This window comes from Octopus sinensis, linkage group LG14 (assembly GCF_006345805.1).
Source record: "Octopus sinensis linkage group LG14, ASM634580v1, whole genome shotgun sequence".
Lineage (NCBI taxonomy): Eukaryota > Metazoa > Mollusca > Cephalopoda > Octopoda > Octopodidae > Octopus > Octopus sinensis.
Genome location: NC_043010.1, coordinates 43,775,730 through 43,799,600, shown reverse-complemented (window position 1 = coordinate 43,799,600; position 23,871 = coordinate 43,775,730). Strand labels below are relative to the sequence as shown.

The window sequence follows — 23,871 nt, the reverse complement described above, 5'->3', positions numbered from 1 at the left end:
AGATCTCATTTCAGAGCTTATGTGCAATGAAAATGGTGCAGTTGCCATTGTTAGTAATATGGAACTGAATTTTAAAGTCAGCCTTGACCTATCAGACAACTATGAGGATGACTGAAGTCATACTCTAAAGATGTTCTGTATCTCTCACACAACCAAAACTACCACCGCTGCCTCACAGTCACAGTTCTAGTAAAGAACATTGCTTACAGTGATTGGAGAAAATTATCTACCATTATAAGCTGGCCAACTTTTACCCAACTCTGCAACTCCTGCAAGATCATTATTGTCATTGTTTAATGTCTGTTTTCAATGCTGGCATGGGTTGAATAGTTTGACTGAGAACTGGCAGGCTAAGAGGCTGCACCAGGATCCAATCTAATTTGGCAAGGTTGCTACAGCTGGATGCCCTTCCTAACACCAAGCACTCCAAGAGTGTAGCGGGAGCTTTTTGCATGTCACCTGCATAGGAACCTGTCATGCAGCACTGCCATCAGCCATGCTTGAATGATGCTTTTTATGTGCCATCGACATGGGTGCCAGTCAGGTGACACTGGCATCAGCCATGCTCAAATGGTGCGCTTTTTATGTGCTAGTCAAGTGGCACTGGCCATCAGCCACGGCTATGATTTCACTCTGTTCAAAAGGTCTTCGCAAGCATGGCATATCGCTCAGCAATAGAAGAGTGCTTCTAAATGGGCCAGTGATACAACACTAGTATTGGCCCTAACTATAATCTCACTTGGCTCACTGGACCTTCTCAATCACGGCATATCTCCAAAGGTCTCGGTCAGTTGTCATTACCTCTTTGAGGCCTAATGTTCAATGGTTGTGCTTCAACACCTCATCACGTCTTCATGGGTCTACCTCTTCCACAGGTTCCTTCCACTGTTCGGGTGTGAAACTTTTTCACACAGCTGTCCTATCCATATACATCACATGACTATACCAGCACAGTTATCTCTCTTGCACACGACATCTGATGCTTCTTATGTCTTACTTTGCTCTCAGGGCACTTACACTTTGTCATGTGTGCACACTGACATTACACATCCAGCAGAGCAGACCAGTTTCATTTCTTTCAAGCCTACACATGTCCTCAGCTATCACAGCCCATGTTTCACTGCCATGTAGCGTGGCTGTTTGCACACAGGCATCATACAGTCTACCTTTCACTCTGAACGAGAGCCCCTTTGTTACCAGCAGAAGTAAGAGCTCTCTGAACTTTGCACAGCCTATTCTTATTCTAGCAGCTATGCTCTCGAAGCATGCACCCCTGCTACTAGGTAATGGAAGCTATCAACTACTTCTGGTTTTTCCCCCGGCATGTAATGGAATCTGTTTTCTGTACATTTTCAGTGTTTATTGCACTTATTCATCTTCCACACACAAAAACTATCTTCCCAGTTAACCTTCCTTTGCTATTCCTGCATCTCTTATGTGTCCATAGCTTACACTGGGTACATTTTATGGACTTTCTACCTACGTCTTTTCTAAAGATCAAGTAGAGCCATCAGCCTAAAGGGATTTGTGATTTGTCTGCCTTACTACTTACTAAGACTTTGGTTTTTGCTAGTTTAACTTTTAAGGGCCTTCAATTCTAGACCTTGCTTCCACATCTGAAACTTCTCTAGTTGTGGTAGTGACTCAGCTATCAGAGCAAGGTCATCAGCATAGAGGAGCTCCCAGGGGCAGCTTGTCTTGAATTCTGTTATTGCCTGGAGGACTATGGTGAACAAGAGGGGGCTGAGGACTGATTCTTGGTGAAACCCTGCTTCTACCCAGTATTCTTTGCTATACTCATAGCCAACCCTCACCTTAACGACAGCATCCCTGTACATAGCTTGTACAGCTCTCACCAACCACTCATCTATCCCTACTTTCTGCATTGACTACCAGATAAGGGATCAGGGGACCCTGTCAGAGGCTTTCTCCGTGTCAGCAAAAGCCAAGTACAGAGGTTTTTCTTTGGCTAGGAATTTCTCTTGCAACTGTCTTACCAGAAATATAGCATCAGTGGTGCTTCTACCTGGCACAAACCCAAATTGCATCTCATGTAGACTAACTCTCTCCCGAATTAGTTGGGCTTTGACCCTCTCTCTGACTTTCATCACCTGATGCAACAATTATTAGAAATGCTAAGGATACCCTTCTGTGTCAGCAAGCACTTCTACCTCCTGCCCTGAAGATTCTTTTTGGTCCCTTACTAAAATAATTTTTTTATCAACTTCATATAATCCTCCTTTGCACTCAACTATCCTGCTCCATTCCATCAGGCTTACTCTACACTCATATATACCAAGTGCTCTAGCATTTCTGGTTACCAGGTCACCAGCCCTGACAAAGTTCCTTTTGTTACTCATAAACATTGTACCCAAGAGCTAACCTTTACTCTTCACCAAACTCTTTAAACTCTCTCTTTCAGAGATTTATCCCATCTTTAGAAACATGCTACAGTGTGTCCCATTCACAAGAAGGGATCTGATACCATCAATTATTGACCTATTGCTCTCACTTTCAACATCTTGAAGGTCATGGAGATCATCAATAACAACTTTCATCCCTCTTCCAACTTAATGATCAACAATATGGCTTTCATAAAGCCATATCTACTGAAAGCCTAAATCTCAGTTGCCCGCACCCTTGAAAATTTTTTCTAAAATTATTGTTGTTGTAAAGCATTTGACTGTACCTGGTATATGAATTTCCTCTGTTCCTATGTGCTTCTTCCATTTCTTGTCTCTTGGATTGGAGGCTTCCTGTCAGATTGCATCATCATGGCTAATGGAACTCTCTCTGATACACTGTTTCTTTTAAATATCAATTACTTACAAGTTATTACTTCCAACACCCATTCCTATGCACATGTTACCACCCTTCATTCCTTGATAACCTTTCATACCAAAGTGTCATCCACTTATAACATAGACACCTCATGCTAAACTTGCACTACATGAACAGAAACCTCAGAAACATTTTCCAGCAACATCATGCCCATCTTCTGTTCTTCTTCAATAGTAAAAAGGCATACTCACTAGACGTATCAAGAAAGCTGTCTTGTAAGCTATCTGAATATGAGCAGTACTCAACTAGATTCCTCGAGGTCACTACAACTCCTACACCTCACCATCGTTGTAGATTTGTTTTGGCCACAGCACATCCTTAACATAGAGAATGATAAAGATATATCTTCTTCGGGGACAGAAAATGCTGTAATCCCCAGCCACCACTTATCTTTTACAAAGGAAGTTAAAGTGAAGCTTGCAATGGAAAGAGTGGAAATGTGTTATATACAACATAACACACTAATTGCAGAAATATTACATTACCATAGCTTGTATACACAGAAATAGGGTGCATCCTTTTCAATGATATACTTTAATTTCAAGCATGTTATTGGTCTTAATCCTTAAGTCTTTACTTATGCTCACTCACAACCAAGCATAACATTTAATATGAGTATTGCAAACATGGAATATTCTTGATCACATCCAAGTAAAGGCTATTTATCTAACAACTTTTGCTCACCAATGCTGCAGTTATTTGTTCACTTTTGAATTATATCTTCCTTTCTTTTCTATCCTCATCAACTTATTCATATTTCCTCCAAGGATAGAACTCCCATACTACCTTCATTTCTACTGCACAATTATTACCCTGTATCAATTCAACTATCAACCTATGTCAATCTGTTGTAAATGCAAGCCATTTGATAATAGAAAGGGCAAAGTCAAGAAGGATGTACCGGTTAGAGTAAAACGCAATAATTACTTTTGAAAGATTTTCAAAACGATAATGCTCGTATTTACAAGTCTTACATTAGAAAAGATAGTTGTGTACAAATAATAAATTTACAGACTGTGCATAGAGAAGCCAGCAAAAATTGTGTCTAACTGACATTGAATCAATGACATAAGCTGACTAACTTACACTGACATACAAACATGAACAAATGGGGTTTATTAATGCTGCTGTTAATTTTGCATGTATTTGCCTTTTGTGTTTGTATGGCATAGAAGAGATTTTTAAAAGAATAAATGCAAGGCAGAGCTGAGTCATCTGTGCCGAAACTCAGGAAAGGAAAAATAGACTAACCCTTTAGCATTCAGATTTTTCTCTCAAATGTAAAGCTTATTCACATTGTTTTAAATTGATCATGCTTTTTCTTGTAGCTTTGAGAGTTCAATAATGTGATTGTTGCTTTTTGAAATGACATTGTAGGGTAGGTGTGAGAGGTCAGATCTGGCTGGTTTGAATATAGAACAGATAAAATATTTGGGCTGGACATGGCCAGTTTAAATGCTAAAGGGTTAAACCTTCATATATTTATTCATATTACTGTATCGTGAGTTGAGAAGAGATTTGAACCTAAGAATTGTCATTTTAAAATTTTATCAATTCCCTTTTTAGCTACAATTCTAATCTTTGTTTTTCTTTCACTACAGGTCGTCTTGTATATATAATGGACATGACAGACAAAGTCATCTATAAGATGTGTCCATTCTTGGCTGGAGGTATATTTATAGGCTCAGTCTATTGGATGGCTGTTACATATGGGGCTGTTACTGTGATGCAGGTATGTTTATAGCTTGGTTCAATTATTTCAATTTCACATTGTCTTATACAATGTACTCTTGGTCACACTCACACACATTCCAGAGACAGAAAATTTGAAAACTATCAATCAGTTTAGAATAATCTTACTGCCCAGTGTTGAAGTGAAATATTCTTTAGTATTGTTGCTTGGTGCCTAACAGCTACATTCTGAGGAACATACATTTAATGCTCTAGTTCAGAAAGTTATAAGGCTATGTGGATCACTAATTGGAGAGACTTTGAACATGCACCATGTTATCCCCAAAAGGTTCAGAAACCTCATTCTGGACTGCTAAACAGCTTCACTCTGAGGGTTTCTGCTGCTTCTAAATTAGAATGTCACAAGCTTGAGAAGGGTATCACCACTTGCGTCTTCCTTTTGTGCTTACTATCAATAAACTGGGGAAGTTGAGTGCAGTTCAGTATAGGAGACCATCCACCATGTCTAGTGTCCAGCTTCCATTAGGGCTTTTATATCAATGACCTAACTAACACTGTGTCATGTGGATGGGGTGGGGCAAGAGGGTTCACTTGAACTATAAACTATTTAAGTCCAGATCTCTTGAGCTGAGGAAAGGCAGAGTCAGCAAATTCAGCTTCTTATTTGATAGCATACAGAAACCGTCAATCACTGAGAAACCAGCGAAGAGGCTGAGATAAGTGTTTGATTGCAATCTGAAAGGCTGGTTAGCCACAGTTGATATGTTAGGCCTGGTAAGTAAGAGCTGAGATCAAGACAGGACAGAACTTAAGAGCAGCTAAGGCTTTTGAGGCTGAGAGTTGTGGTTAAGGTATAGTGTGTTGGTGGCTGTGGTGCCTTGTGGAATGAGTGGCTTAAAGTAGCAGCATAACGCTTTGCTATAACAAAGCTCATTAAAAGGACAGGAAGATGCTAGCATTATCTGAGGAGAAATGAGTTAGTGTTAAGATGCAGAAAGAAGGATCCTAGTTATGATGAGCAGTAGCACATGGAATTTCATGATCTGGACTTTGGGGAGTGGAATTTCATCATACACTGATACCTCACAGTAGGAATTTAATTCATTCCATGACTGAGCTCATTTTACAATTTATTCATTCTACAAATCAATTTTCATCATTGAAATTAACTAAAATATAATCAATCTGTTCCAGTCCCTCCAAACCACTCAAAATTAATTTTTTTATGGGTTTTAAAACGGGAAAGGTATAGTTATAAGTAAAATGTCAATTATAAAAAAGAGAATGCAAAAGAAATATGTAAACTGGATTTATTAACTGAATTACCTTAAAGATGGGATGATTTGTGTGTGAGGAAGACGATAGAATGGAGAGGAGGAGGATTACTGTTGGGAAGAAGAATCTCCTTCCATTAAGACATCAGGAAGAACAATTTCTGGCATTTTCTCTCTCACTTTGCTTAATTTAGGCTTTTTGGACACACTTTCTTCACTTTTTACACTTGCAGGTTGTTTTATTAGAAATACATCAAGAGAAGTCTGCTTTTTCCTGCCTTTCAAAATGTTACAAAAATGCACCTGAGCAATGTCATTAAATTAAGCAGCTGCACGACCTGTAGCTACTTTTTCAGGATGATGATTATCTATAAATTCAGAAACATACTGTCACTTTGCCAACTCTGCCTTTATGTCAGTTGTAGAGATAGCATTCTGCACTACACTGTCCTCTTCTAGGGAACCAATCTCTTCCACTGCATCCAAATACTGCTGCTTCTGAAGCTGCAGGAGTTCATCTGTCATCAGCTCCTCTGAGTGTTTCTCAACAAGATTGTTAATGTCTCCATCAACTTTTAGGCCCGTGGACTTGGCAAGAAACACTATCACCTTGACTACAGGTGTCTCAGACTCAAACCCCTCGAAGTCCCTTTAGGATATGCTGTCAGGCTACAGTTTTCTCCATGCAGAATTCAGCGTTCTCCTTGTTCCATCCTGCCGGGCCATATTGATGATTTTCAGGCAGTTTACAATGTTGTAGTGCTCCTTCCAAAACTCATGAAGGGTTAGATTTGTATTTTCAGTGACTTCTAATCACTGACGAAACAAGTGTTTGTTGTACAATTTCTTAAAATTGGAAATAACCTGTTGGTGCATGGGCTGCAAGATGGGGGTGGTGTTGTGTGAAAGGTACAGAGCTTTTATGAATTTGAATTCATTCAGGATATCATCTTCAAGGATTGTTGAGGATGAGGAGGGTCTTGAGAGGAAGATCTTTTTCACTGCTGGTCTGAAGACAAGGTTGACCCACTTGAAGAAGAATTGCCTGGTGATCCAGGCTTTAACATTTGCCCTCCACATGACCTGCAGCTTCTCCATCAAGATTTTGAGTGACTTGAACGTTTGTGGGTTTTCAGAATGGTAGACACAGAGCGGCTTAATCTTCAATTCTCCACTTTCATTGACACAAAGGATGAGAGTCTATCTAGCCTGGCATTTTCTTTTCCTCTGCAATTATGTGGGTTCTTCTGAGCATTTTTTCCAAAAAAGGCCAGTTTCATCACAGTTGAATATCTGTTGTGCGATGTACCCCTTGGCTGCAATGAGCTGATGGAATTCATGTATGAAGTCTTCAGCTGCCTTTTGTGTCAGAAGTCGCTGCTTCTCCTTACCTGATTATGCTATAAACACCAGTCCTCCTCTTGAAATTCTCAAACCAGCCGTGACTAGCCATAAATGCTTCTGCTGATGTCTCCACCGTCAATGTTCCAGGGTTGTGCTTCAGGAGATCTCCATACAGTGCTCGTGTCTTCATTCAGAATGATGGTCTCCATAATCGTATCCCCTGCATGTTACTTCTGGAGAAGCAATTTTTCCATCCTTTTGTGGATAGATGTGCATTGCTCAGAGAGCCTGGAGACCCCCACTGCTGTTGTAATGGTCTTGATCTCGTCTTTTTTCTTCAGGATGGTGCAGATTGTCGACGTGCTTTGGTCGTATTGATGTCCACTACAAGCATTCCTTTCTTGTGTGTATCTATGATTTCGTTCTTCAGTTCTGTCGTGATTAGCTTTTTCTTCTCAGCAGTGTCCTTTGCACTAACCTCCTTAGGACCCATGGCTAACACAACTAATTATTATAAAATAATAGCAACAAATGCACGAAACTAAACAAAAACACTAGGAAAAACACAGGCGTAGGAGTGGCTGTGTGGTAAGTTGCTTGCTAACCAACCACATGGTTCCGGATTCAGTCCCACTGCGTGGCATCTTGGGCAAGTGTCTTCTACTATAGCCCCGGGCCAACCAATTCCTTGTGAGTGGATTTGGTAGACGGAAACTGAAAGAAGCCTGTCGTATATATATATATATATATATATATATGTGTGTGTGTGTGTGTTTGTGTCTGTGTTTGCCCCCCTAGCATTGCTTGACAACCGATGCTGGTGTGTTTACGTCCCCGTCACTTAGTGGTTTGGCAAAAGAGACCGATAGAATAAGTACTGGGCTTACAAAGAATAAGTCCCGGGGTCGATTTGCTCGACTAAAGGTGGTGCTCCAGCATGGCCGCAGTCAAATGACTGAAACAAGTAAAAGAGAGAGAGTAAAGAGATGCTACCACAATAAGATAAAGATATGAACTGAGCAAGCGAAGACTGCACTTGTCGGGATGGCAAGTGTGAGTTCAGCGCTGACTAACTGTCGCTTGTAAGAAACTCGCTCATACTTCAAGACAAAAATTCACATGAGTATCAGCTGGTACTGCGAGTTTCTACTGTATATAATTCTTGATTCAGGCAGCCTACAACTTTTTACCCACTTCCACTTTCCCACCCTACCGTCATCTACATATTTTGTGATAAACCGACATGCTTATCATACTGCTGCTCTCCTCCTTTCCTGTGCTGGCACCTATCTCCTCGAACCATTCCTATTCTTTCACCATAACCCTCTCTATAGTGATATTTACCATCAACCACACTTCCACTTTAGTCCTATTCATTACATTAATCTCTTCACCCATCTTTAACAATCTGTCATGCTACTCTCATACTCTAATGAAGGCGCGTGGCTTAGTGGTTAGGGTATATGGCTCATGACAGTAAGGTTGTGAATTCAATTCCCAGCAGCATACTGTGTCCTCCTTGAGCAGACACTATTTCACATTGCTCCAGTCCACTCAGCTGATAAAAATGAGTAGTACTTGTATTTCAAAGGGCCAGCCTTGTCACATTCTGTAGCATGCTGAATCTCCTAGAGAACTATGTTAAGGATACATGTCTGTGAAGTACTCAGCCACATGCATGTTAATTTCACAAGCAGGTTGTTCCACTGATTGGGTTGCACTGTCGTCATTACTGACAGTGCCAGTAATTAACTCATCATCCACCCCACTTTCCAATCCTTTGTCCATATTCTTTCCTACACACACCTTGTATCTTGATAGTACCCTCTGACTCTCATTATCAACATCACTGTCTTCTTTCTAGCTTATATAATATGGGGTAGCTATGTATCTCCTTTATAGTAAGAGATCTGTGTCTGTCTCTCTATCATACTTTAGCCTCTCAAATACCACATCCTTCTCTATACCTCCACCCAGTTGATGGTCTTTGCTTTTCCTTGCAAATTACTTGATGACCTCACTAGTGCCAGTGTCACAAAAAGAAGCACCCAGTACACACTGTGAAGTGATTGGTGTTAGGAAGATGATCCAGCCATAGCAACCTTGTCAAAACAGACATTGTTGAATGCAGTCCTCTAACTCATTGGTTTCTGTTCCACCCATGCCATAATGACAATCAAATAGGAATAGAATATAAAAATAAACAAAAGCCAATAGAGAATGACAATAATGATAATAAGCTAAAAAATAATGAGCACAAATGGAAGATACAGTAAACACAAGTTGTAAGGAAAGATGAAAATAGAGTTCTGGTCATAGTAATAGTAGTAGTAGTAATAATGGTAATATCAACAATAATTATAAAGAGCACTCATAGAGCACAAACCTCTGTCAAGGCAACACCAACGTCCTCTCAACAATTAGCCAGAGATGATTTTTAAAATGAGAATATCTAAAATACATTCTACTGCTCTCACAAACAAGAATACTAAAAACGAACCAGACCGCTCTCAAAATTTAAGTAAAAAAAGCTGCAAAAATAATTCAGAATCCTTGTCTAGTAAACTGATCGATCCCAATGGTAGTCATGGAATGTGAAGGTGGGTGTGCAGGCCATGTTTGTAATGCTGTGTGTGTGTCTGCAGTGGGAACAGGGACAGTTTTCTCTATGAAGGCTTTTTTTTTAGTCCATTCACTGATGTAGTGTCTTTACGACCATTAAGTTCTATAGTGAAAAATTTATCCATGCGTGAAAGAAAACAGAAAGGACCCGCATGTGGTATTGTTAATGAAGATTTAACAACATTGTTGCACACAAAAACGTGAGTCCAAGAAGTAAAGCCTCCTTGAAGGCAGAGCTTCAAATGCAATTGTCAAGTAGGTAAGAGGTTTTAAACAGGAGCAATATATTCAAAATTGGTGAAACTAAAAGTTGTCGAGGATAAATAAAATTTATTATTGTTACTGAATATGTTAGTGTTATTTAATTTCTGAATGGTTTTGCTGCCATTTGTTTATGTAGTTTGATTTCTGTATCCATCAGTTTCTACTAAGATAGAGACAAAAGTAAAATCAATAACAGAGAAACAAAAATAAAACTTTGGAAACAGCAACACTGCCAAAACTTATGTGGAAACCGTGGGTGTGCTTTCAAGGGAGATAATCAGAGAAAGACTTGAAAGAATGTAAGATTGTAATACTTCATGTAAAGTAAATACAACAAATAATCCAGAACCCTTATCCGGTACCTGATTGATCCCCAAATCTAATTAGTTTGTACCAGTCATGATGCCAAACATCCCTGACAGTTTCATCTGAATCCATCCAGTGGTTCTTGTGATATCTTGTCCACAGGCAAACGAACAAACAAACACGACTGAAAACAATACCTCCACCTTCGCTAAGGCAGAGGTAATAATCCTTTCTACTATGGGCACAAGGCCTGAAATTTGTGGGAAGTAGGTAAGTTGATCGCATCAACCTCAGCATATGACTAGTAGTTAATTTATTGTCCCTGAAAGGATAAGTCAACCTTGGTGGGATTTGAACTCAAAATGCCCGACGTGCTAACGATTCTGTCGGCTCGCTGCCTTAATAATAATAATAATATTGGTTTCAGATATTAGCACAAGGCCAGCAAGTTCAAGGGATGGGACTAGTTGATTACATTAGCCCCAGTGCTCAACTCGTACTTATTTTATTGACTCCAGAAGAATGAAAGGTGAAGTTGACTTGGGTGGAATTTGAACTCAATATAAAGATGGATGAAATGCTGTTAAGTATTTTACAATGGAAATTGTAGCTGTGATACCAGTGCCAATGGCACGTAAGAGAACCATCCGAACGTGGCCGTTGCCAGTGCCACCCCGACTGGCCTCCGTGCCTGTGGCACGTAAAATGCACCATCCGATTGTGGCCGTTGCCAGCCTCATCTGGCCCCCGTGCCGGTGGCACATAAAAAGCACCATCCGATCGTGGCCGTTTGCCAGCCTCGTCTGGTACCTGTGCAGGTGGCACGTAAAAAGCACCCACTATACTCACGGAGTGGTTGGCGTTAGGAAGGGCATCCAGCCGTAGAAACACTGCCAGATCAGACTGGGCCTGGCGCAGCCTTCTGGATTCCCAGACCCCAGTTGAACCGTCCAACCCATGCCAGCATGGAAAACGGACGTTAAACGATGATGATGATGCTAATGATTATGCCGGCTCGCTGCCTTGATAATCTTACATATAATAAAATACTGTTGGTCATGCTAGAGGGAAAGAAAAGTAAAACAGCAGATGGCGTGGGTAACAGTCACAGATGCTAAAGCAGATGACGGCTTTTAAAGGCTTTGCTCTGATGACTCTGATATTGTAATCAAAATAATATCATCATCATCATCTTTTAATGTCTGCATTCCATGCTGGCACGGGGTGGATGGTTTGACTGAGGACTGGCAAGCCAAGAGGCTGCGTCAGGCTCGAATCTGTTCTGGCAAGGTTTCTGCAGCTGGATGCCCTTCCTAACACCAACCACTCCAGGAGTGTAGTAGATGCTTTTTATGTGCCACTGGCAGGAGTTCAGTTTGACAGCACTAGCAACAACCTTGCTCGAATGGTGCTTTTTATGTGCCACCGGCACAGGAGCCAGTTGGGTGGCGCTCGCATCGACCATGTTCAAATGTTGCTTTTCACGTACCACTGGCACAAGAGCCAGTCATGTGAAACTGGCATCAATCACTCCCAGATGGTTCTTTTGACGTGCCTCCGGCATGGGAGCCAGTCAGGCAGCATTGGTATTGGCCATGTTTGAATAGTGTTTTTTATGTGCCACCTGCATGGGTGCCAGTCAGGTGGCACTGGCATTGGCCATGACAAGTTTCACTTGACTCAGTAGGTCTTCTCAAGTGCAGCATATGTAAATGACAAATATGGAATGGCAATGGGATGGATTAATACAGCTGTCATATACACAATGCTGCATACATACTTTCATAAATACATAGATACATGCGCACACACAAGTTTCTTTTAAAATGCCGAGGAAAGTGGGTGTGAGGAATACGTAGCTTTAAGAAGAGAAGGGGTAGGGTTTTTTGCTGTCCATCGCCAAGAAACAGACACACACATATACATATATATACATACATACGTCAACTATACACCATTTTAAACTTGTGATTACCTGTGTGTACGTTTCTTAATGTGTATGTATGTGTGAGTCACATCCTATAACTGTCTGTCTCTCCACTTGCTGTCACATATTGTGAGATTTTAAAATTACGTCAAAATTTTCAAATTTGGTATATTGAAAGAATTTTCCACGTTAAATCCAATTTTGTTGTTTATTTGTTCTAGAAAAATGTTACTGAGGTTTAAAGTTTAATCGATTTTACCAAATCAGAAAACTGGATTTGGAAGCTGACATTTTCTGCATGATAGTTGTCTATCATAAAATGAAAGCAAAATTATTATTTGGGAAGTTTTTAAACAAATGAAGGCAAAGCATTGTGACAACCAAAGTTGTAAGAACTTCTGAAGTTCTAATAAGTTTTAATGAATAAAGTCATGTGAAACAGTCGAACAGACATGTAAATACTTTAAAAAAGCAAAAATATCCTTAATGAAGTTATTTTGCGCAAAATGGCACAAATTGCACAAATCTGTCCTGATCAAGAGGCCTATCTGTTGGGGAAGGTATGACCTGACATGTAATAAACAAAAATTTATATAAGACATTCTATTGTAAAAATTGCCTGGCAATGTTGGGCTATTCAGCTGATATATATATATATATCAGACCTTTGGAAATATGCTGTACGTGAGAAGACCAGGCAGGACAAGTGAGCCCAGCCCACTTATGCATGCCTTTCCTCCCTTGGACACAAAGACCTGTTGAGGCAAGCGAAGTCGATATAGAACCTCATCCGACGACAGGCACCCATGCCAACCCCCTTTGCTTGCGAAGACATGTTGGGGCAAGCGAAATCGAAATTGAATTGAACCAGCCAGGATCCCTGGTCTGGTGGTACATAAAAACCGCCTCGACTGGCTTCCGTGCTGGTGGCACGTAAAATACACCAATCTGACCGTGGCCGTTGCCAGCCTCGCCTGGCACCTGTGCAGGTGGCACGTAAAAAGCACCCACTACACTCACGGAGTGGTTGGCGTTAGGAAGGGCATCCAGCTGTAGAAACATTGCCAGATAAGACTGGAGCCTGGTGCAGCCTTCTGGCTTCCCAGATCCCCGGTCGAACCGTCCAACCCATGCTAGCATGGAGAACGGATGTTAAACGATGATGATGATATATATATGGCGTTAGGAAGGGTATCCAGCTGTAGAAACACTGCCAGATCAGACTGGAGCCTGGTGCAGCCTTCTGGCTTCCCAGATCATGGTCGAACTGTCCAACCCATGCTAGCATGGAGAACGGACATTAAACGATGATGATGATATTGACAAGTTAACTGTACAACTCTACAGGCCACCCATGTTGGTCAAACAACCTCAAGAGTAACCCAACACCAGCAAATCTGGCTATTTCCATGTAAAGATTTTTGCCAATAATGTGTTCATACTCCATTGAACGACAGCTGAGCTACAGACTCAGCCCAATATCACACTTTACCAATGCAATACCCAACACAAGAACTGATGTTACAGAATACACTCTGGTACACCCCGTTAATATTCTGTTTGAGCACATTGACTTAAAAATAAAATATCTGGTGTCATTTGATAGCATGTAACTTGAGCTGACCAATAGATGTCTAGCATATAGAAGGCATCTTGAAATTCTCTTAAAACTCTCACTTTGCTCCTAACATCTAATGAAATGGACATGTCCTATGTGTCCACAAGACTTTAAGGTCTTGTGGAGCTGAATCAAACTGTTATTAAAAATATATCACTAGCCACTTTCACTCTTACATATTTGCATGGGTCAGGCAGAGTTTATTTGAGGCAGATTTTCTACAGCCCTGATGTCCTTCCTGTCACCAACCCTCACCTGATCCCAAGCAAGATAATATTTCCCCATGCCCAGACATGTTCTTGTAGTATATTTGAAATGAATGACACTGCTTGTATGACAGTGACACTCATTTACAATCACCCAATGTCAAGACTAGGAAAGAGAGAGAGACACATACAAAAACTTTGAACAAAGTGATCTCAAGATGTTGCACTTCATAAGAGAAATGACAGGGGGTCATGGCAGTTGGCAATCTGCATTGCTGGAAAAGACTCATCCATTCATGCATCCATTGTGAAGCATAAGTTTAATGGAGTTAGTGGTGGTGACTCAGATATTTTTCACTCTTTTACTTGTTTCAGTCATTTGACTGCGGCCATGCTGGAGCACTGCCTTTAGTCGAGCAACTCGACCCTGGGACTTATTCTTTGTAAGCCCAGTACTTATTCTATCGGTCTCTTTTGCCGAACCACTGACAGGGACATAAACACACCAGCATCGGTTGTCAAGCAATGCTAGGGGGACAAACACAGACACACCAACATACACGCACACACATATATATATACATATATACGACGGGCTTCTTTCAGTTTCCGTCTACCAAATCCACTCACAAGGCTTTGGTCGGCCCGAGGCTATAGTAGAAGACACTTGCCCAAGGTGCCATACAGTGGGACTGAACCCGGAACCATGTGGTTGGTAAACAAGCTACTTACCACACAGCCACTCCTGCGCCTATGTATATGTATATGTTTTGTTCATTTTGTATTTGTTTAGACTCCATCTGTGCACCCACTCCACCCATTCGATACCCTTTCATCTATCTATTGATACCCCACTCTCCTATTCATTGTGCCTTGCCTTCAGTACATCCTTACTATGATCCATCACTCACTCACTCTCTGTCTCCCTTACTAGCAAACAGGTAATTGCCATTAATGTTTTTCTGCTACCTTGATGCCTGAATAATGAAGGTACCCAAAGCATCTTCCCATTTATCCTCTTGTTCCTGCTGCCATTACTCCATCTCACAGATCACTCTTTTATTGACATCTATCATTCTCTTACCATCATTACTACCAGCTTGATTATCCATCACCCATGCTCTCCCTTACCAGTTAACTTTATCCTCCCCCCTTCTATATGCTAGCCACTACTCTCTTTCACTCGTGTCACTCATTACAAACATCCATCATACTCTCTGAGCCATTAACACTATGTAAACTGGCTGACATTAGGAGGGTGTCCAACTGTAGAAAACGAAAGAAGCCATTGAAACTCAGTGCAGTTCTCTGGCTTGTTGGTTCCTATGAAACCATTCAACCCATGCCAGCATGGATAAAAGGATGTTACATCATGACAATGATGATGATTTAATATATACATATGACAGTTGAGTATGATTTGTGGAGATGTTTATTCATACATGTATACATACATACATATGATGTAGAGTAATTTAAAGGATATTTGACTGCTATTTTTGTTGTGTGGAAATATAGAGGTGCCCTTGTTGCTTTATGCATATAACAATAGGATGTAATTTGAGGGGGATTTGACTACTATTTCTAGCAGTTTGTAGTACCACATAGAGGTCTCCCTTATTGGTACATATACATGCATCAGACAGTAGAAAAACACTGCTATTGAGTGGTTTATATCTAAACTACATTTTGATCTCCAGTTGTCATGCAGTGTCTTTTTCCTGGATATTATATGGTTGCAAACTAGATCCAAGTTAGGAATCTTTGTTTCTAAGACAAGTGCAGTATTGTCCTTATCAACTAGACCTATACTGCATGTATGTAAGCACTTGATTCCTTCTGTTTATAAAAGCTGCTTTGATATATTTAAGTTATTCTTGGTAAATTTTAAATTCTTCTCAGATTGTTAAATCCCACCAAAACAAACAGATTGTTGACTCAAAACCTGTAGTGGAGACTGCATGGGAATTTTTAATAATACAGAGACCAGGATAAAAAAATAAAGATTTAGTTGTATGAGTTTAGCTGCATGTAGGAATGTAATGTAGTATTATTGTATCCAGTTTACTCAATTTGATTTTGTGTTGTACAATGTGTAGAATTTAGGTTATTTGTTATTTAATTTTCCATGTTTATTTGTGTGTGGTGTGTTGTGCTAGATAATATCATACCTTATTCTGACTTTGCTGTTGATGTTCTTTTTCTCATTGTCTAGGTGTTGGGCCACAAAGAGGGCCTGAATGTGATGGAACGGGCTGATCCATTATTTTTATTGTTTGGATTACCTGCCATTCCACTGACCTTGATCTGTGGAAAATTGGTCAGGTGGGAGGACTATGTTTTGCGGCTGTGGCGCAAGCACTCATCTCGGTTACCTCTTATTAATTATCTTTTCAAAGATGGTGAGTGTGTTTTTAATGCTTTATTTGTTTACTCCATATTTCTATCACGATAAATCTAATATAAAGTTATAGCATACCTTACTATACTATATCTCACTATGTAATTACATTATACTTCATTAACCTCTACCATTTTGCATATAAAATCTATCATGTTGCTGTAATCATATTTCTGATTATTAGATCAGTATTCTTACTCCTGTGGATGCTTTGCAGTTACTCTCTTGATAGATCATGGTCATCCTGACTGTTGATCTTCTAGGTTTCCTCCGCTCGGCATCAATGTAAGAACTATAAAAAACAACAGTGAACTATCTCAACAGTTCTGATAATAATCATATAATCATATTTTATGCTTTAATAATGGGCCAACAAAAAGCATGTTTATACAGTTGTTTGAACTGCTGGAGAAAGCATTTAAATCTCACTTATATAACTCCAAATCATCTTTAAAACCTGAAAGACACTTTGAATAATGTAGTCCTGAATGTACTATGTCTTCAGAATTCATTCAATGGTTAAGCGGGAATAGATTTGGCCATAGGTCAGCTTGATCAAGGCTTACCTGTAGTCAAACAACATATCTGTATACTTGCAGTCAAGTATCCTTTGTAAACATTTTACCAAAATCAGCCAGTTGAATCTAGACATTGAAGCAATTATTAAACCTCATGTGCAACTTATAATCTTGATCTTGCATCCTTCATTCTCAAACACTCTAGTGGAGTGATCTTGCACGCACCTAAAATATCTAGGAATCCAGAAAATCATGGCACTTGCAAATATTTACAACTGCCTCTGTCAGCAGTTCATAGTTATAGAATATGAAACCCAGAAATATAGTTGGTTGTGAAACCTATTTCACTGCAGCAGCATCTTAGATGTTTACTTGTAGCATACAACAAGCAATTATAACATTGTCACATCAACGATCCCCTCGTTTCTATTGCAGAGTGCTACCGTGACACAAGCATGGTTGAAGGCCGTACGGATCAGACCAACCCAATGTCAGCTACTCGAGTCATGTGTGGAGCATTAATACTACCTACCATAGCTACATCAGTTGGAAAAATAGCATTCAGCTCAGTCCAGTCAAACTTCCAGCGTACTCTCCTTGTAAGTTTGTTTGTGTTTGTTGAGTAAGCAAAGCTGTTGTCTGTACAATATATGTTGAGCATCTGTAGGTCACAATAAGCAGAGAAAGAATTTCAGAAAATTTTATTGTTGTTTATATGTGCATGCATGTAAAGAATACTTGTCACTCTACTTATTTTTACAACTATTTTATAATAAAATGTTATGGATGTGTGTGAAGTGATTTCCAAAAGTGTATAGTTCTGGGGCAAAATTAAATTAAATTGATTCAGAGGTAAGCGAAAAAGAAATAGCACATAAATGGGCCAATGTTGGCTGTGTTTTAGACATAGTAGTGTTGATCATCAAGTGAGTAGGTTTTCCTTAAATATCATCTTGAGTGTCGATGTTTCTGTGAGTAATATGCACATAAATGTAGTGATGAATATACAGTTTGTCGTTGCTTTTTAGAGGTTTAACTATTATTACCTGTTGTCACTGTTGAATATGTATAATTTCTATGAGTATTTGTTTAGTGTAGCATGTGGAAGTGGGTAGGTAATAATTTGAGCTCTGTATTGTTTATGAATTGTGACCCAGGATAGTTCAGTAGTGTGGTTTTTGATATATCTCTTATGTGTTCGACAATATGTGTGTAAAAGTAGCATTTGTTTCACTGTTGAACAGCTTTTATTCTTGGCAATTATTTTCCTAACAAAACTTATAGTCCAGTTCCATTTGTCTCTAGTTCAGTGAGGCACTGAAGAAATCTTTGTGTGATTCAAGAAAAAATTCACTAGAATGTATTTTTCTTCAAGACTGGTTGTACAGCTAAGGAGTTCAAAGTGATTCCTATAATAAAAACTTGGGTTGCCCATTACCTTGTGTGTAGAGTTTGATAACTGTGAAAGCCCATTGTACATATATGTGTGTGTGTGTTTGTATTTTTATATCTTTGTTGGTTTATATTAACGTAGGATTTAAACATTAGTGAGGCAACCCTCCTCTCATCAAATCCCACAATGGTGCTTTACAAAGGAAGTTTCTTGCATTGGGTTTCACACCATCAAAAATGTGAACCAGTGATTTACCCATTAGAAACCAATTAAACTATGCTATTGTTCACAAATTGTAAATATAAAATGAAATAAAAGAAAAAAATGAGAAGCACTAACAGCAGTCTACTGAATACTTCTACTGCTTGTAATAGTAAATTTAGACCTACACCAGACAACCATTTATAGCTGTGTTGACTGTGTAATTGAGTTAAACTTGCCAGGACCAATTTTTAGCGTTGGTGAAGGATTTACTAGTAAATTATTTTTTGACTTGTAGAATGGCCAATTCAGCTAACTGTACAAATTCAATTCAGGTAATCAGGACTTTCATATATATGTTACATTATTTGTTATAGCAGTATTGAGATGGTTGAAACTTTACAATCATGATCAAGTCAGTTTCAGGATGTTATGACTGGAGTTGGGTTACTATCCAAGTTGTGATTAAGATCAATATAGATGCTTCAAAGTCTGGTTTAAGTGCCATCCCTCTCCTACAGTCTAGTTGACTATCACTTAATAACTGGCAAATGATAACTCTTTTCAACAAATAAAGAGCCCTCAATTTTTACTTTGTGACATGCTGTGTGACAAGAATCCTGATTTTTTTAAGAAATGGAGATATGAGAATTCTAGACACAACATACTTCTGCTCATAGGCATTAGTTTTGCTGTTAAGAACAAATGGGAAGAAAATTCCTTACAGTATAATTGTTGATGAATAAGCGTTTGGCTTCTATGATAGTGAATGTTTGGAGAAAATGTGGACATTAGCAAATACCAAATACAACCTAGTTGTTTTGATTATAACTGAAGATAATGGAAAACATTACGGTTGGTTTAGGAAAAATGATTGAACAAATGATTTCTGCAGCAGCTGATATTTTTAGAATTGAGTAGATTTATAAAGAAGAAAAATGTGTAATGTGAGTTAGAATTAGGGGAGGATCAGGGTGTTAATATTGAGATTGGAATTACACTCAGTTTAAAGTTTGTTCTATTTTCTCATCATCTTGCTCCCTTAATATTTATCCCTTTCTCTCTCTCTTAGGGTGGTGTGGCATTTATCATAATCAAAGGCTTCCTCAAGATCTACCTGCGTCAACAGCTTTACATTCAGCAACTGAGTCGTATAGTGAAGGACTTTAATGAAGATGATGTATCACCTAGCTCCAGTGTTTCTCCCAGCATGGCTACATCAATGGCATCAACAGCAACGTCAGACCATCAGTGATTTTCTTTTGATGTAGTGTGCCACCATGTCATTATTGTCCTAATTATTTCTGTTGTCATTGCAATTATTGTCATTGCAATTGTTGCAGAAAAGAAAGATTGGAGGTGGTGGTGTGTTGTGTGTGCGTGTATGTGTTCATTGCTGGTGGTGGGAGATGAAAAGGAGTAGGCGGCAAAATGAGAAGGTAATTGGTTGAGAAGAAAAGAGTAATATAGTCTCCCTCTGTCCTCTCCATCAATTTCATTCTCTTTCTCAATGAAATTTGATAAACTTCAATGAAATTATCTTTCCTTTTAATATATTTAAAAGGCAGAAAGAAGACTTTTAAAATAAAGCGAAGAAAATAGAAAAAAAAAAAGTAATTAAAAAGGGGAAGAAAAGTAGAAAGAAAGTGAAGATATTCAAGTGCACAAATTTATTTTTAATCTTAATTTCTTTTCCAAATCTCTCTTTCCTTTTCCTGTCAGCTATACACATGAATGAATATGCAAACATACTTGTGCATTCATACACTGGCATATATACACATACATCTTTGTGCATTTCACACATCTATTTACATCATCACGAATCATGCATTCACAGATACTTATGTATCAACACACTTATATAAACATAACCAATGTCATCAATCTACATATGCAATTACATACACAAAGACACATGTACATATGTATAGGCACAGTGTTGCTGCCACTCATTCAATTGCCTGTTGCCCTTAACGACCAGCACCAAACATGTATAAAGGATTTTTTCAGAATGAATGTAAAAAAAAAAAGGGAAAGCAGAAATAAGTACAGAAACCCATTTTTTTTTTTCTTCCAGAAATGTTTTATAACATTTGTCCTTCTCTTAGCTGTTGTTATTATTGACTTAGTTGGTTCTAACTGATCAAAATTATAGCATAGAGATAACTGATCAAATGCTCATTACAAATCCACATGTCCAGCATCCTGGAGCTGCAATGCTTTTATGCCTATAGGATGTCTAGTATGTCAATATTGGATGCAACTTATCCTGTGATCAACATTACAACTGTGGCTATCTCATCTTCAGTTTTGTGCCTCAGTGTCTGGAGTTCAGTTTCTGATTAGTGCTGGTTTTACTTTTTGAATCATCACAATTAGCTCTGAATGAGCAGATGTATGACATGAAAGACTTGGGTTGAAAAAAACCATTCAATGTATTTCTAGTCGTGGCCATTTCCTCTTTATTATGGGGCATGTTGTCCTAAGACAAGATCCAATATGTGATAATGAGCAAGTTGCTTTGAATGGAAGAGACTGAATATTTCCCATATGATGATTGGTCTGAAGAGACAGTAAAGAGTAGTTATAAGACAAGTTTTTTTTTTTTTTTTAAAGCAAAGGGAGACTTGGTGTAAACTGATCCAGAAGAGGAAGAAAGAACTTGCTCAATAATCTTATATGAACTTAAAGTTTATAAAAGCTGACCATTATGAAATGGTGTCAAGAGGAGTTAATGATTATCATTCATAAACTGATGTGAAGTGACAGAATGATTGGTCATTAATAAAATTTGCAAAATGTACAAGGCAAGCTTAGTAATTCGTAAACTTGTAGAAGGAGAGGTTATTCGCAAATTATAAAATGTGTGGTGACATGGGAGGAAGTATGGTTTATAACAGAATTTTACCATTGAGCTGACAGAGTAAGAAATTTGATATTTTTCTATGCTAGGTTTGAATTTTTTTAAATGCGTTGATATTCTGGTTTTTCCATAAAATGTCAAGATTTTTATTTGTTGCAAAAATAACATAATAGAAACCTTTTGTATCTCAAAGTAACAGAGTAGTTGGAAATACTGGAAAGATTATACTTGTGTTTATTTTTTACCAACTGAAAATGGATTTGGTGATATGAGCTGACCTTGAAATTAAATAAACCTCTTACTGTTGGTTATTTTCATTTTGAGAGGGATTTGATCTTCACACTTTACCAAAATTGTAAATTTCTTTTAGCTTAGTTCTCCACCATGACTGAATGGTTAAGAAGTTCACAACCATGGATTCCTGAGTTCAATTCCACTGCATGGCATCTTGAGCAAATGTCATTTTCTATAACCTTGAGTAAAGTGAAGATGGGTGGACAGAAACTGCATAGAAACCCATCAGTTTGATTGTACCTGTAATTGAAAAGGTGCAATCCTTGTCATACAGTGTCTTGCCATTTCTACCTGAGAAGGGTACACTTGTCTGTGATATACTTAGCCACTTACATGTTATTTCAGAAGCAAGTTATTCAGCTAATAGAACAAGTGAATCTCCACCATCAAATCACTCACCTGCTTTACTTCTAGAGAAGCAGACTGAGGAATGTCTTGTGCTCTACTCAAAGTAAAGGATAATATCAATAACAATCCTTTCTACTATAGGCACAAGGCCTGAAGTTTTGGGGGACGGGGTTTAGTTGATCACATTGGGGCCCCAGTGCTTGACTGCTACTTAATTTATCAACCCTAAAAGGATGAGAGGCAAAGTTGACTTGGGCAGAATTTGAACTTGCAATGTTAAGATGGATGAAATGTTGCTAAGCATTTTGTTCAATATGATAATGGTGCTGCCAGCTTGCCACATTCACAATATCAATAATAATAGCCACCGTATTACTACAATTTTTATGAACACTTAAAAGTTACCAATGTTCCCTTCACATAAATGAGACAAGAATTGTTTAGTGCTATGTTTGGAGCGTGTCTTTTTTTTATATTTCTTTGCTGCTTTCGCAAATTCTCATGGCTCTGTCACCATCCAATTCCATTATTATGAACTTGAATTGGGAGCTTGAGTCACAGTGAATCTTTCATTAGCTAATTACACAACCATGGACACCACCCATATGGAAGCTTTGCAGTTACTCTCGATAGATTTTGGTGATCCTGACCGTTTGATCTCCTAGGATTCCTCCGCACAGCACCAATGTAAAAAGCATTGCTGGCTTAGTCGAGCTTTTCTGCTACCACTTCACAGTTGCCATGATGCAGTCCCATGACCTTGCCATATCTCTGGCAGGATGGCCAAACAGGTGCTATGCCTTGCCAAAAGGCAGCCCATAGCTATGCAGAGTACAGTCGTCACTCTGTGAGGTATTTTCAAATACCCTCATACTCATGGTAGCTTTGGGTATGCTACTACAACCTCACATTACAATATGTAAGAAGTATTTCAATATCTTGTCCTGGGAATACAGCTATTACTAATGAATTATTGGATGTACTAATAATCACCACCATTACTCTTACATCAGTAATTGTTCTATCAGAGAACTGATCATCTTGATTGAATCACGTCATCTGCAATAAAATATAGTCATTACCGTGAGATAACTGATAAAATCACCTGTATTGAACTATTTTGTAACTGTGGCTGTCTCTTTATTGTTGAAAGATACAGAAAGTTAAGTTATCAGGTATCAAGCAACTAACAAGACAACTGGTTGAAGGGGCTGGGAATTTGTAGCCTGTCACTGGATTAGCATTGTACCTAAGGTCAAAACTCAATACCACATCCTTGTACTGTAGTTGCAGTTAATACAGTGATTTAATTCACAGTTGCTAGCAATAGCAGCACATATGCTTGCAATTCAGGGTTTTATTTTACTTTGTGAGAACAGTTGATTGCAATAAATTAGTATTCTGTACAGTGACTAATTTGTTTAATACCTTTTGAATTTGAGATAAGGGAGACCAAATGGACTGCAGAGATCTGTGAAAGTAAATAATCTTGAGCTTTGTTGCTTAAAAATAATTATATGTTTAAAGAATAGATGTTTTACCAGCATTGCTTCCTCTGTTCTCTTATGATTGCCTGGTTACACAACTTTTGCAATATCTCAAAGAAATACTAGATACACTAGGCTCAGTGGGATGGTAATAGTTGGAAACAGGCTATTCTTCATATGTTGATTTGATTGTTTGTTGTAGGAATTTAAAAAATTCAGATAATGTTATCCTCACTCATAGATAAGTAGGAGTTGAAATATTTCTGTTA

General features: G+C 38.7%; 1 protein-coding gene across 4 annotated transcripts in view; it reads left to right on the top strand.

Annotated features, from left to right (window-relative positions):
• Positions 1–23,527, top strand: part of LOC115218856 (E3 ubiquitin-protein ligase MARCHF5) — a 61,704-nt gene extending 38,177 nt beyond the window's left edge. For all 4 annotated transcript variants that reach the window (XM_036508953.1, XM_029788805.2, XM_029788804.2 and 1 more), the window contains 4 exons: positions 4,443–4,573; positions 16,310–16,496; positions 17,449–17,612; positions 19,680–23,527. In XM_036508953.1, the coding sequence (XP_036364846.1) occupies positions 4,443–4,573; positions 16,310–16,496; positions 17,449–17,612; positions 19,680–19,862 (665 nt within the window). In that variant the 3' untranslated portion in view covers positions 19,863–23,527. The remainder of the gene's footprint in view (positions 1–4,442; positions 4,574–16,309; positions 16,497–17,448; positions 17,613–19,679) is intronic.
• The last annotated feature ends 344 nt before the right edge of the window (positions 23,528–23,871 follow it).